This window comes from Eleutherodactylus coqui, chromosome 6 (genome assembly GCF_035609145.1).
Source record: "Eleutherodactylus coqui strain aEleCoq1 chromosome 6, aEleCoq1.hap1, whole genome shotgun sequence".
Lineage (NCBI taxonomy): Eukaryota > Metazoa > Chordata > Amphibia > Anura > Eleutherodactylidae > Eleutherodactylus > Eleutherodactylus coqui.
Genome location: NC_089842.1, coordinates 184,469,381 through 184,485,734, shown reverse-complemented (window position 1 = coordinate 184,485,734; position 16,354 = coordinate 184,469,381). Strand labels below are relative to the sequence as shown.

General features: G+C 41.2%; 1 protein-coding gene across 5 annotated transcripts in view; it reads left to right on the top strand.

The window, feature by feature from the left end:
• RALGAPA1 (Ral GTPase activating protein catalytic subunit alpha 1) overlaps positions 1-12,893 on the top strand; it is a 194,554-nt gene extending 181,661 nt beyond the window's left edge. For 4 of the 5 annotated variants that reach the window (XM_066608440.1, XM_066608438.1, XM_066608439.1 and 1 more), the window contains one exon: positions 11,473-12,893. In XM_066608440.1, coding sequence (XP_066464537.1) covers positions 11,473-11,618 — 146 coding nt within the window. In that variant the 3' untranslated portion in view covers positions 11,619-12,893. Of the gene's footprint in view, positions 1-6,498; positions 6,529-11,472 lie in introns of all 5 variants that reach the window. The other variant, XM_066608437.1, reaches the window with a different exon arrangement.
• Positions 12,894-16,354: the final 3,461 nt, after the last annotated feature.

Genomic DNA, 16,354 nt, shown 5'->3' with positions numbered 1-16,354 from the left:
AACATTTTGTTTCTCCTTTCCTCTGGCCTCCAATGACATTTTAGGATGTGGTGTACACATGATGCCCATTTAGTTGATTCCATACAATGCCTGTCCAAATCAATCAGCATTGCCTTCCCTCTGTTCAAATAAAATGGGACTGATCTTGCGTCTGTTTTCAGGTTTTATGCTTCACGACTGGCCGCCATTCCTCTGGTTGGCTTTGTTAATTGTCCGATTTTGTAGCTATAGTTGGGTTTTACCAATGAAGAGTCCAGTGTACATATATGGCACACAAACAATAAACTGCGTTCACAGTTGTAAGTGTTCACAATTTCAGCAAGAACCTGTTTACATTGCCGACTTGGAACAGGTAAATCTTATCTAGCAGATTGAGTCGCTACGTTGATCTGTTTTCTGAAAGTTCACAACATGTTGTGCCATCTGGCTGCTAGAAAAAAAAAGTTCAATTATGTTTTCTCTTTTATGTGTGAAAATACTGCTACTGCCTGACATTCTTCCTTTTGGTTAAAGATAATACACAAAAATTACATCAAAGGTGGTCTTGGACCAACTCTTTTGGATGCCGTTCTTCGCACCACATGATGTTGCTTTATTAAATAACCACAGTATACAGCATTTATTGGCCTATTGTGTATTTTGTCTACAAGACCCATTTGTTCTTAGTGGCTCACTGCCCAGGAAATACTCCACAAACTATAGTTTGTGAGACACAATGGTTTCTGCGTACATCACTTTAATGTGCTGACCCAGGTGTATACAATAAAACTACATAGAGAATAAAAAGTAGACCGATAGAAGATTCTGCCTTATTCCATGTAATTATTTGCAGAAGATAAAAATTGTTCCCTTTTAGTCATTTTTTTTTTAGAATTTTGTTTAGAAGGAAAAACTCTAAAGTAGAAGTCCTTTAATGCCCTATTGCCTATGTCAAGTATGGCTTTTCCCCAACACCTACATCAATAGGTGTCCATATGCCATCAATTTCGAACATCTTACAGTCATCTTAGCACCCTGTGCTGTCTTCTACCTCCTCTTTCTATTATCTTAATCTGGCGATCATCCACTGTGACCATACAATACTTTGGATCATGTTGAGAGCCCTCCTCTCCATAGCAGTAGACTTTATGGATGGCTGCCTTAGCACACAACCTAAATCTGTTAATTACAAAGATGGTTTTATTTTGCTGAGCACCAATGGTGTCATGAACATGTTGATGTTCTTCACTACAGATTTATACTTCACTTCTTCAGCCATGTCCCTATCCGTACTAAGCAAAAATCCCCTTCTTTCTTAATCCTAAGTGCCTCTCTAAAAAACATAAAAAACTTTACCTCCCTCCTTGGCCCTTGGAGTTCTGACATCTGTTGCTGATTTTGGTGCCCATGACTTTGCTCTCTATTCTAAAGACAAGACTGATGAAATTCGACATGAGGTTCTATGACTTTCTCAAAGCAGTGATATCTCAAATGTTCCCTAATCACTTTCTCCAGATTTGACTTGGTAACTGAGGCTGAAGCCTCTGTACTGTTTTTATCTCCCCAACCTACCTCTTGTTTCCATTTCCTTAGGGTGCCCCTACAATTTCTGTAGCTGTCAACCATGCGTTTGTCGCTGACAGCTGTTTTTCCTGAGTCCCTTATATACATGAATGCTTGGTTTGGCTGCTAGCTGTAGCCAAGATGCTTCAGCAGCTGCTTATATCTAGGGGAAACAAAATAATTGGGTGTTGAAATTCAACATAACTGTTATTTCTTCCAACGTAATTTGCCAGGGGAAAGTCGGGAGCTCCCCATCCACTTGCAAGGGTCATACGGTCCTGCCGAAATTGGCAAGTTCAGATGACTGTTCTCAAATATGTATATGGGGACCTTTACATCTTGTCTTTGCCATCTCACAAGATCATTCCTTGTATAGTTTACATTTTCAGTCTTTTCTTTCTCATCTAAGACTATACTTGAAGCCCACTTTTAATCCGGCTTCCAATCTTCCAACCTTATCTTTGATTCTAAACCACTAGAACAGCTGGTCTTGTTTGGTCAGTTGTCTCTCTGCTAACTAAAGGCCCATTTACACTGGATGAGTGTCGGGCAAACATATGCATCAATACAAACTTCATACTAATGACCCAATCACAAATAGTCAATTAGTCACAGCACACGCTTCACCTTAGCTTGTAAGGAAGGATATCATCACATAAGTGGTGCACGCTCGTCACGATCCTGGATCCCTGGATCAAAAGTATGTCAATCCAATGAAAAAGAGAAGAGCAGCACTCCAGGGAATAAAATCACTTTGGTATCTTTATTGTGCCCATAAGACATGAACAACGTTTCGACCCTGCTCCAGCGGGTCTTTGTCAATACTAATGACCCAATACTACTTAAGGGTGTGTTCACACGTCACTGATTTACTGGGGATTTTGTCACACATTTCGATGCAGATCTACAACAGATTTCACCCTTTCAATTGAATTCAAATTGAAGGGAAGAAATCTGCAGATCTGCACCAAAATTTGTGACAAAATCTGCAGCAAATGCTCAACGTGTGAATGTACCCTTGCACTGTACTTTCCTTTGGTTTAAAGGACACTCTCTCTTCACCTGCAATAGCTTGCTCTACATTCACCCTGCCTTATCTGTCCAACTGTTCAAGCGAGTGAGCTGCTTATCTAGACATGGCCGCTTGATGGGGCAGGAGACAGGTAGACTCCACCAGCACTAACACCCTGCACCTCAACAAACCTCATCTGTGCTATAGCCTCCATTGCAATTCTCACTGCCAGCATTAATGCTTTATTCCTACGCCCACCCTCTCCATCCACATCAGCCCCACCCTCCTCACCTCACCTATGCATAGCTCACATGCGCTCCTCACATTCCTATAACCCTCACACCGCCAAAAAACACAATCGCCACCCTCCCAAATCCCAAATCACCTGCTCACCCTTGCTACCCTATTACTTCTGGCTGCAGGAGACATTTCCCCCAACCCAGGCCCACCCTGTACTGCTCCCTACCAAACCCACCCCCACCCAACCATAGCAAAACACCCCTGAAGCCCAACCTGTAGCCCATGTGCACCATCACCCCCTTTCCCACCACCCCACCCGTCTCCTTCAAATGTGCCCTATGCAACAAACCATCCACGACCTCTTCACCACCAAACGTCTCAACCTATCCATCATATCCCAACTCCATAATATCCCCTCTGCTAAAAAAAAAACAAAAAAAACGACCTTTGACGCAACCAATGCTGCCAATTATCAACCCATCTCAAACGTCCCCTTCATATCCAAAATACTAGAATGCCTGGTTTACTCCCGCCTCACATTATAACTCGCTTCTTAACCCCCTCCAGTCCAGCTTCCGCCCCATACACTCGTCGGAAACCGCCCTTGCAAAACTATTTAACAACCTGATGATGTTTCCGTGACGTTTCGGCACCATTCCTCTAAAATATCACCGACTGTCTGTCTGCTGTCCCTAACGCCATGTCCTCCCTCTTTCTCAAACTTAACCTCTCAAAAACTGACCTCCTCGTCTTTCCGCCTTCTAGCCGGCCTCCCCCCAAATTCTCCATACCAGTATCTGGCAGCATTATAACCCCCAGACAGCTCTCCTTTACCCCCCACATCCAATTTCTGGCCCGAACATGCCACCTGTATGAATATTGCTAAAACCCTGGCTGGCTGTCCATCCATTACAGATTAAATTCAAATTCATCACCCTCACCTTCAAAGCCCTCCATGGCGCCGTGCCACCGTATATGGCCTCCCTCCATGGCCATACACCACCCAGCCCACACACTTCGATCCACTAACACACTCTGATTAATTGCCCCTTTAATACGATCCTCACATGCTCACCTGCAGGACCTCTACAGAGCAGCACTGGTTCTCTGGAATGTACTACCCCATAACATCTGGACAATCCCTGAGACACGAAACTTCAGATGTGCCCTAAAAGCACACCTCTTCAACAAAGCATACCAAATCTCTTGATTTAACCCCTCCCCTCAATGCTTGAGGATCAGACGGAACTGTAGCTCTGTGACAGATTTTAAAGGAGAAGTGATAAATCTGAGAGATCAAGTTTTAGAAAGGGTCTATCCACGCCTGGCTATGAGTAAAGCCTATGGACATGCATTAAGGCAGAAAAGAACAAATTTATTGGTACCAAGACCAAAGCAGAATCGTAATGATTTAATTCATCTTGTGGCAACTTTGGACAACTTGTCTGAACAACTTTTTGAGATATTTAAGAGACGTGATTATGATTTGAAGGATGTAATTATGCATCAACCAACGATAACCTTCAGAAAAGGGCGAGAGATAGACTAGTCCATAGCTTCTATCAGAAGGAAACAGCAGAAGGTACTTGATTAGATAGGTGCCCTTTGGGAATGTTTATTAGTTGTGGGGACTGTATAGTTTGCCCCTTTTGATGACTCTTTTAAAACATTTAGAAGTCCTGTTACAGGTAAGGAGTATACAATCAAGGATTTTTCCAATTGTAAAACAGAAGAAGTGATATATCTCTGCAAGTGTAGTTGCCCCTTGGAATATGTGGGAAATTGAAAAGGCAATTAAGGAAGAGAATTGACGATCACTTAGGCTACAAACAACTCAAACATGATACACCGCTGTGTGAGAATGTCAAGTTGATAATGCTGAGACCTTGAGACTTCTTGGAAGTGGTACCTAGATCTCCAAGGAAAGGGAATCGGGACAGAAAGATTCTACAAAGAGACAGAATGGATATATCTTATGAAGACCGTTACTCCAGCTGGTCTTATCGAGGCTTTATCATTTATTTGTTTGTTTTATTTAGGATATTAGTCAAATGTGTGTTAGGGTTCAAGTGATAATATAGGATACATTGCCTCCCTTATCAAGCGAAATGGTTCAGGGGGTTTCCTAGGTATATGACCTTGGTTATATGAGGTGCCCAGGTGTGAATCCTACAATGAACCTGTATGACTTATAAGGCCATGCATTCTCCTCTGGGAAATATGCAAATAAGGAAGATTGAACAGTACCTCTGCAGCACCACCTATTGGAAAGCAAATGTCTTACAGGTTAATGTCAGACTCTGTATACAAGACTTGCCGAATTCTGCCTTCCAGTAGGTGGTGCTGTTATCTTCCTTATTTGCATATTTTCCAGAGGAGCATCGATGGCCTTATAAGTCTCATCACACAGCTTCTTGATTCTCTCCTTAAGGAGAAACAATACCCTTCCTAACCCACATCGCAGGCCTCTCACTAGCCAAACCACTGATGAGAGAGAACCTGTTTCTCAGAATTTGGAAAGAGGTTTGGCCACAGCACTGTAGGTAATGGGAGGTCTGGTTGGGTGGCATTTGTTGAAATCTGCTGCGATGATACGTGTGGTTCGTTCACCTGACATAAGGACGATCTCTGCCCTTTCTGCTCGAGATAACTCCATTATCCACATTGAACGAATAAAGTTATTTTAAAATAAAGCACCCCATTGTTTTTCTGGTGTCATTCTCTGCTAGTTTGATACGTTGCACACATACCTTCTCTTTAGAAATACACAGGGGTTTGACTGTCATTTTGCTGATACAGGTTTCCCCCTTTCCCAGCAGCTTGTACGCAAAATTGGATCACCGTCCGGCAAATCGTTTTCATTCTATATGGGTGCTTATACACTTTTGATTCACTCTATACATTGCCTGAGTTGAAATAGACAAAAGGATCATGGTGATTACGCCCTTCTTTTGGTGATCAGCTATGCATGTGCAATTACCTCGCTGTGTGTAGAATTGCATCCTGCTGGTGACGGACATTTACATCATTGTGTGCCAAAGGGGTAAACTGCGGGATAGAATTCTGAAACATTTTAGTATTTTTTCTACACCGGAAATATTCATATCTGCAGGTGATACTTATGGCTTCTTTTATGTTTTTTTTTTTTTAATTCCGGGATAGCCCTTTTTAAATTTCTCATTGTTCTATTCTCGTAAACACTTTTGTCTAGCTACGCAAAACTTTCTCCTCCTGTGTGTGAATATTTAGAGCTTTGTCGTTAGGAACCCAACTAACGACATAACTTGTCCTTCTACCTTCATTAGACAATTGGCTAACTAATAATTCTGCTGATGATTTTTATTAAGACACTAAGATTTCAATCTTTATTAGAGTAATTATAGCTTCCTTTAATGACTGTCAATCCATAATGAAGGGGAGAATCCTCATTTGAGAAGATTGTTGTAAATTGTCACAATTAATGACATATGATCTTTTTCTTTCCCTTTTACAATTAGTCTAATTAATCCCCATTAAGCAGATCAAAGATGTGTTCATTACAAGTGTGAATTAGTGCGGTATTAGTCTGTGAAATGAGAGCTGGAAATGTGTATAGCATAAGTGTATCAGATGTGAAATTACTGTAATCTTTAGTTGATTTACCTAATCAGTAAACATGTTTGATTGGTATTTTTTATATTTGCTTTATTGTTTCTCCTCTTTAGATCATTAAAACTCTGTTCTCTTTAGGAGAGGTAAGCCCTGATTCTCTTTCTTCTTACTTTTCTTGCACTGCCTCTTTTTTTGTCACTCTTATTGCTACTGAATCACTGCTTTGGTAGCTAATGAGCTTCATTGAAAGGAACCTTATTAACTTGCATGCCTCTGCACTATGCATGACGCTAGAGAATGGCTGCTAGTATAAGGTTGGTGGTTATAATGACAATGCAATATCTTGTACATTCACGGGGTCTGGTTTAACAAATATGGCAATGTGTTCAAGAATATTTTTTGTGGGTGGTTTAAGGCTTTTCTTTTGGATATTTTGTATGGTAATTGCAAGTTACATTTGAATATATTATGTATACACAACTGTATAATTGTATCAATGTTTTAAATTGCAAATACTATACTGTACTTAGAGTACAGGCAGTTTCAAATCGGAGTGCCACTGCTCCGTCGGCTAGATAGATAGATATACATACATACATACATACATACATACATACATACATACACACACACACATGCTATATTGGTCTGTCTTCAGCTGTCAGAAGGAAACGGAAATGGCCAACTGAGCTACAGCGCTCCGAATTGAAACTGCAAGTACTCTTTAAAAGTATGTTAACATATGAAAACTATATACTACAGTTTATATATAATAATCTTTATATAGCGCAGTGGTACATGAATAGATAGGACTAGACATTACATACAGTAATGAGCAATAGGAGAGGGCTCTGCTCTCAAGAGTTAACAATCTATGTGGAAATAGGGTCGTATACATAAAGCTGCATTAGCTGGTATCTGTGTAAGCACTGATATGAAGTGCATTAGGCTACATGGCATGTGAGGTGTTAAAGGGATTTTCTGGTAAAATGACCTATACTTAGGATAGGTGATCGGATGGGGTCCACCACCCTGGAAACTGGCCAATGAGCACAGGCAGTTGAAGCTGAAGCTTCTGCTCTGAACAGATGTAGTGGGAGGAGCTTGTAACTGCCAACGTAGCTCTTAGTAAAAATAATGGGAAGATAGGTCATCAATAGCATTTTTCTGGAAAACTCTTTTAATGTAAGATGAAGAGATACGGTTCTGAGGAATAATGTAAAAGAAGTCTTAATGGAGAAAAGTTAAATTGGGGAATGTGATAGGCCTGTCTAAAACTGGATATTGGTGATTACCTTATTGTCTAGTGTAGTGCGTTCCAGAGACTGTTGGAGCTCAGGAAAAGTCTTAGAGATCGAAATGGGAGGTTCATATTATGAAGGTCCTTAGGCTGAGGTTTATAGCAAAGCAGAGGGTGTAAGGGCCCATTTACACACAAAGATGATCGCTCAAAATAGGGCTTTTGAGCGATCATTTTGCATAAACTACTACTTGGTACTAATGCCAATTAGCACTAATTAGTAGCTTGTGAGCCACCGGGAGCTGTATTCACGGAACAGACCACCTAATGTTTTCTGAATAAATTACCTTTGTCCTTCCACAGGGCTGACAGCTGAGACAATGTAATCAGCTGTTATCGGCGCTCCCCAGGCAGAACACAGCATGCAGTCCGTCTTATCAGCTCTTCTGCCAAAAGATGGATTTCATTGCAAACTGACAATCATTGTTCAGCAGAAAAATGAAAGATGGGAACATTTACACCCAAAAATTATCATCCTTTGAGCGAATTTTGAGCGATAATCGTTGCGTGTAAATGGGCTTCAAGTTAGACAATAGATGGAGATGAGGAAGGGGATATAGGGTGATGCAGAATTGTGGAGAGCCTTATGGATGAGTGAAAAGTTTTTAAATTGTATTCTGTAGTGGATGGGACTGGCACAGGGTGGAGCCATCAATGTAGTGATTGGCACAGGGTTGCGCATCTGTGTAGTGATTTGATTGAAAGGTGAGCCTGACTTCTGTCTTCAGAATGGATTGGAGAGGGGAGTGTTTAGTGATGGAGAGACCTTATTAGGAGTTAAAATAGTCAAGACGAGATAGAATCAGATGTAGATATAATGATCGGTTGCTACGGGCAACAAAGGAGATTTCTTACTATAAGACAGCTTGGTAAATCTTCCCCAATATCACTGAGGAAGTAAGGAGGTGGACATAATCTTCACTTGTTCAGTCAGGGGGACATAATTTTCACTCGATCTGGTATAATCTACAAACAAAAGTTCAGCAACATTTGTAAATATATTGCAGTACTGATCCCGAGTTACAGTCTCTATCCAGGGTCAGGACAGTTAGTTTTTACGTAAATAGTACCAGTTTTAAAGACTCAAGCAAAACCCCCAGATAGACTTTGGAAAAAATGGACGACTATTTCAGAATTGAAGTCTACAGAATTGTGAATGCACATATGAAGTATAATACATGCTGTCATTAAAGAGGAGTAATGTGTTCACTTAACCGTATATGCAGTTGGAATATGATGCTCCATGATAAAAAAAAAAAAAAAATACACTTAAAGGGGTTGTCCGGGACTTTATTACATTTTTTTTTCGCTTTCCATTGATGTGCTGTCCTCAGAACAGGTCATCAATAGATATCAGTGGGGGTCCACCACTCGGTTCCTTACTAATTGACTGATTCCCAGGGCTGCGGTCAGCACACTATGGTCTCGCTGACCATAGTGCGGCCGGTCCGGTTTGGTATTGCATGCACAGTTCCCATTAAATTCAGTAAGTGCTGCACCTGCAATACCAACCCGGATTGCTGTACTATGGTCTAGTTATTGATGAGATATCCTGAGGATAGGTCCTCAAAAGTAAAAGCCCTGAAATACCCCTTTAATATGTAAAATATAACACATACCATAATATGTATAATAAAACTGTGTACTTTGCTATATAATTTCTGCCATAGTATGATATGCATCATACTATAACTATATTCTATAATATCTAGTAGTTTAATATGTATATATAAAATATAACCCTATAATATACAACCCCAATTCCAAAAACATCTGGGATGCTGTGTAAAATGTAAATGCATGTAAATTGATGGCAGCAGCACATCTCAAAAAAGTGGAGCCAGGGACATGTCTACAATTGTGCAACACACCCACTTCAGGGAAGTGAGGAGACCAATTATTGGAGTTTGGGGAGAGGAATGTTGTTCCATTCTTGTCTGATGTAGGATTCTAGCTGTTCAGCAGTCCCGGGCCGCCTTTGCCAGATTTTTCATTTCATAATGCGCCAAATCTTTTCTATTGGTGAAAGGTCTAGACTGCAGGCGACCAGTTCAGCACCCAGACTCCTCACCGAAGCCATGCTGTTGTGATGGATGCTGTATGTAGTTTAATATTGTCTTGCTGAAATATACAAGGCCTTCCCAGAAAGAGAGACATCCGGATGGGAGCATATGTGGTTCTCAAACATATATATATACTGCCCAGCGCCTCTCAAGATGTGTAAGCTGCCCATGCCATAGACACTAATGCAACCCTCATACCATCAGAGATGCAGGATTTTGAACCGTGTGCTGATGACAAGCTGAATGGTCCCTCTGCTCGGGTCTGCAGGACACAGTGTCTATGGTTTAGAAACCATATCTGACCACATACGTTCATCTGACCACAGAACAGTTTTCCATTTTGCTTCAGTTCATTTTAAATCAGTTTTGGCCCAGAAGATGCTGGCGCTTCTGGATTTTATTGTTATATAATGGCGTCTTTGCTTGATACAGCTTTAACTTGCATTTGTGGACTTGCATGGTGAACAGTGTTCACAGACAATGATTTCTGGAGGTATTCCTGAGCCCATGTAGTGATCTACATTAGAGAATCCTGTCTTTTTTTTAATGCAAAAAAATGCTATTTTTTCTCCTTTAGGGAGAGCAACTAGATGGTGAGCGAGGAGACTCAGAAGGCCATTCATGCTCCTCTGGGTAATATGCAAATAAGGGAGCTGGAATAATACCTCCGTAGTGCCACCTATTAGAAGGCAGCATTCCTTCAAGTCAAAGTTAGACTCTTTATACAAGCCTTGTAACAATTTCTTGTCATTGTTACAAGGCTTGTATAAGGAGTCTAACTTTGACTTGAAGGAATACTGCCTTCCAGTAGGTGGCACTGTGGAGGTATTATTCAATCTCGCTGGTTTGTTTTAATGCAGTGACGCCTGAGCATCCAATATTGACAATTGGTCTTCTTGTCCCTTGTGTACATGAATTTCTCCAGATTCTCTGTACCTTTTGATGATGATATTCTGTACTGTAGATGGTGGGATATTTACAGTCTTCACAATTTTGTGTTGGGGAGCAGGAGACAGCTGGTGGTTCTCCGCACTGAGTTTATCTGACAGATAGGCTCACCGCGGAGAATCGCAGCATGCTGCAATTTGAATCCTGCGAGCGGAGAATCGCTATGATTCTCTGCTCATAGATGCCGCGGCTGCGCTTTCCATAGCAACGCTATGGAAAGCTTCAGACAGCGTGATTTGCCGGCGATTTATCGCCAGTGGAATCACGCCCGTGGACATGCAGCCCAACATGTTTTTTTTATACACAGTCTATCTGACTTAGCAGAAAATCAACCTTACAGCTGGTTTTCATTAGTACCACTAATGAGATGTGTTGCTGCCATCAATTTCTAAATGAGTTAATTTTTTTAATGAAATGGAAAAATGTCTCACTTTCACCTTCTTATATGTGTTCTATTGTGAATAAAATATGGTTATATTCCATAAAATATTCCAAATCATTGTATTGTTTTCTACTTTACATTTATTTATATTGTACACAGCGGCCCAACTTTTTTGGAATTAGGGTTGTTATATATAATGTAACTAGTATGTACTAGTTGTGATGAATGTATGATCTTTTCGGGGACATTTTAAAAATATGACCCCAATTTCCACCGGCTCAGTGTAATATTGTCACCCATACAGCCTTGTGGCTTCCTTGGTCTTTATGTATATTGTTGTATGTAAGTATTCTTCACATCATTATTTCTACAAGTTGTCCTTTTTTTGTTCCAGGCACTTTTCCAGGCGATGAACAGAACGAGATGGTATTGACTCAGGGTGAAGGTTCAGAATTGGCATCCCCTATGTCACCCCGGACCAGCAAAAGTCGCATGTCCATTAAGCTACGGCGTTCCTCTGGCTCTGCCAACAAGTCCTAGTTTTTATTTTCACATCCTGTATAGGATTTGCCACATGCAGAGGAAGTCAAACGCCACACATTCATGTTTGCCTTTGTGGCCAGGTCACACTCTCCTTGTTTTTATCTCAAGTTTGTTTTTGTTTTTGTCTTTTGTTCTTTTTTTTTTTTTTTTTACACATCACTATTTTATTTGAGTGAATAACACTGGACTTTTAGATATAATTTAAGATTTTAAGTCTCTGTGGTTTTAAATGGTTCTGTAAAATGCAGGGTGCCATATGTATATCTGCTGCTTTTATCATTCGTTTCATTCTCCATGTCCCTGCGATCACATACTTGTATTTACGTTCCTTCCGCACTCAGCGTGCTGTATATTTATTACGGATATTCTTGCCTCTTATTATTATCAGAGGTTTGTTCAGCTGGCTTCGTCTTTTCTTTGGACCACCTTAACAAATCCTATAAATATTCTTAGTTAATCTGGTTTTCAAGGATATATATTATGCAGCAATGTCTATAAGGTGTTTCTTTTCTCTCTTCTTTTTTCGGTCCAATGAAACCAGATAAATATTAAATGTAACACGACTAGTCACGTAATATTTTTATACATGTATTATTTTGTTATATATATACATATATATAAATATATTCCTTTCACGGGCCTGCTTCATGTATGAAAATTTTCATTTTTGAAATCGCCTTTTCCATTGGGCCTGTTGTCGTATAGAGATGCAAAAGGGGGCTGAGTTTTCTTTTCTATTTGCCTTGTACTAGAGGGTCATTCCACGACGAGGAAGTGTCCTTTCGGTTTTTGTTATGCTTTTATATGCTGGAATGAATATTGATTAAACGTGTTACGGCTCCATTTGTTTTATTACACATGGCCTTGTATATGCAATGGAGAATGTCAAATGCCATGGTCACCTATATCTATAATGCGGAATGCGCTCATGTACAAAAGCCTCCTTCTGTAGTCCTACATAACCTTGCAGAACAGGACATTGACTGCAGCCAAGGAGGACCGACTCTTGTAATAAATGCTTCTAGCACCTTCACTAGAGATGCCAAAGGACTGAGCAGAGACTGGTCTGATAACATTTCACCTGCCGGCTGAGTAGATAGTGCTGCTTCCATTCTCCACCTTGTCATAGGTCTGCTTTAATGACTCCACTTTGTTGAGCACTGATTTCTACATCTGCCATGTCACTCTTGAGTTAGGCCATGAATATAATAATGAATGCATTGTTTTTCATTTGTGTCACAAATAATAAATCTAAAACCATTTTTGCATTAATGTTTTACTTTATCTCTTCTATAGATTTCATTACAAAGCTTCCCAGGTGATAAATGGGCCGATACTTCTGACAGTACCATAGGTTATGGGACTACTGTGTAGTGAGAGACTGCTGAGCTATATGTGGGAAAACCTTTATTTGTGTGTTGTATGGTAAGTTAGAGGGACATGTAGGATAAGGCAGTCTTTATACGGGTTGTTAACGTTGCGGAATTTCCATTGGCGGAATCACTGCTGACATTCCGCAGAGTTTACAGTATGTGGAGAAGATTTCAGAGATCTACTTCACAGGGTGCAAAAAGTTTCCACAACAAATCCACAGATTTAAAGAAAAAAACTCTTCAGATTCTGAATCCGCCTATATAAATATGCGTATTTATGCCGTCAAAATCTGCAACAAATCTCAATTGTTGCAGATACTCCATGAATCCGCAGAAAAGGGGGCAGATTAGGATGTTTTTAAAATTGGGGGGGGGGGGGGGGGGGTTGCCACACACACACACACAGTCCCGCCTCTCTATACAGGGTTTTTGCCTGGTCCCCCACTGGTCTCTGCATCCTGGCCTCTGGCTATTGTGTGTCCTCTGCAGCCAGTCACACTGTAGCAGTCAAATGCATCAAGATATCATGGCTAAGGGCCAAAAGAGAATAGAATGGGGGCAGGCAAGACTTTGTATGGAATAAGGAGAAGATGCAAAAGGTGATCCACAGCAGCAGATCTAGACTAAAACCATGCTTTTTAAATATAAAGTAGAGTCCGCAGCACACTCACATAGATAGCCAAGTGGCTAAAAAGCCAAATGTATGCTCCGACACTGGAAGGCCAGGGCCACAAGCCTCCAAATACAATGTTCCAAATGAAAATAAGGCAAGTAGTAGCATAGGTAGTGCAAAAATATAAAATCTCTTTATTCCTCCATCATAGTAAACGCAACATTTCGACCTATTTGGTCTTTGTCAAGCCCTACGTATGCTGCCACTTGCCTTATTTTCATCTGGACTGAAACTATGTGAATTTACTGCTGTGGAAAATTTATAGAAATTTTCCACAGCTAATCCACTCCATGTGAACATATCCACAAGCCTCCTTTAGGAGCTGTGCACTGTTCCTACTGTCCAAGTTAATTGAATGGCTGAATGTGCATTAGGAATTAAAGAAACTGCACCAAGTGGACAGTAGATTGATCCAAGGCCGGAACGAGGGGTAGGTGACAGCCTCTGGTGCCACCTCACAATGGGTGAGAAGGAGAGCCCAATTTTTTGGGGGGGAGGTGTAACACTTAATATTCTATACATTGAGTGCTTTAATTAGTAGTAATGGAAGTGCTCATTGTTACAGGAATCCCAGAGAGCAGTGAGCATGGTTTATATTGCCCCTTCAGGGTCCAGAGCCTAAATGTGACTGTTATTTCTGCACCCAGTGTAGCTATGTCCCAGACCAAAAATGCGTCAGCAGCAAACTCTGCAGTCTTTAGGAGAAATTGTCAGGACGGTCTGGGCTAAATTGAGGGGGGAAAAAAAGGAAAGGGAATCTCCAGATTAAATATTTATTCTGCCTGTATCTGCTTCTTTTAAAATGTGTTTAAAGCTCTTTCATTAGAGTAGGGTGATTTTTAATTGATTCTGGGGATTACATGGGGTGCGATTTGCCTAATCTTTATAGAGTGGCAAATCACTTTGTCCCAGCCGTGGATTGACCTTTTTATGAGTGCATTATTGATGAACTGTTTCAATTGCACTTGTTTCATGATAACCACACATTAGCTCAACGAGAAGTCGGTGACAATATGCTATCAGCTAGTGAGCCAGAAAACACATCCAAAACTAAACCTCCATTGCTGTGACATCCTGGATATTCTGTATCACAACATACATACAACTGCATGTCCAGCTTCTTGTGATAAGAGAAACCCTAGAAGCCCCAACAACAAGATAATCCATCGTTAGTTGGCGCAGGTCATTTGTACTCTGGTCAGACTACAGATGGAGCTCAACTTGTTTGGACAGATGGCTCAGTGGGGTGACTCCTGGACTGTGACATCCTTCCAAACCCAACAACTCCAGATGAGCAGTGTCACCAGTGCAAGAAGTAGTGTCTGGCATTTATTTACTGTCCGTTTACAATCCAACCATACCCTGCAATTCTCTACCAGCCATTAGCACTTTGCAATGATGAAAGGATAGCGTGAGTTAGCAATCCTGCATTTAGATGTAGCACAGCTGAATTTTTCATCTAAAATATTAGAACTGTAGTATAATGCACTGAAATAATGTATTAGGTTTGCCTACAGTCTTGTGTAAAATCGAAGGGCCTAGAGATGAGCGAGCGCGCTCGGATACAGCAGTTACTCGAGCGAGCATCGCTCTTCTCGAGTAACTGCTTACTGATCCGAGCGTGCTCGGGGAGGTAGGGGGGGAGAGATCTCTCTCACTCTACCCCCCGCCGCCCCCCCCCCCCGAGCCTGCTCGGACCAGTAAGCAGTTGCTCGAGAAGAGCGGTGCTCGCTCGAGTAACTGCTGTATCCGAGCGTGCTCGCTCATCTCTAATAAGGACCTATCATGAGTAGTACCAAATGACAAACTCAACTTTGCTGGCACATTTAACTTCTAAGAATGTTATCAGAATGTTGGGATAAACGCATCGGCAGAGGACATAAAACTACACGGGGTTTGTGTTCTGCTCATGAACCAAGCGCAGCACTAGTTTACACTCGCTGTTTGCACTTTTCTGCAATCTTGCACTGTTCTATGTGTTGTAAAATGTAATACGCACACGTATCATTCATCAAGCATTTCATCTACAGTCAGTGGTATTCATAGATGTAAAAGGGTCCCGTGCTGCTGGTTAACCATACGACTCCCATAACTACATAGGCAGGAGGACTTGGTGCTTATTTTCCCCAGTCTCCTTGGTCTGAGGTAAAGGGATTTTCCAGGCAAATACTTCTGATGGCCTGTCCTTAAAATAGGTTATCATAGTCAATTGCCAGGGACCCACTGCAGGAAATTCCCAGCAATCGGTTGATCGCCCAGCCCGGTGTTAGTGTAGTGATGTCAGACATGATCATCGGGAACATGAGTGGAATTGCAATAAATGGCTTAATTCCCATTGAAATCAATGGGAACTGAAGGACTATTAAACTTCTGGCACTGCTGCCCCTGACAGCAGGGTAGGATGCAGAAATATAATAGTCGCTTAGTTCACTTTGATTTCAATGGGAGTGAAGCTGGCTATGGCACTTCCGCTCCCATCCCCGATGACAGTGTCCGCCCCCGCTGCACTGACAGTGGTGTGGGTGGTGAGATGATCGTAGGGGATCCTGAGCAGCCAGTCCCCGGCATTTAATTATGATGAACCTATCCTCTACAATTAATTATAAACATTTTTAAGAAGTCATCTTGGAGTTATTTGACATGTAGAAATACAATCAGCCTGCAGTCTTGTGCTTGTTTATGGTTAC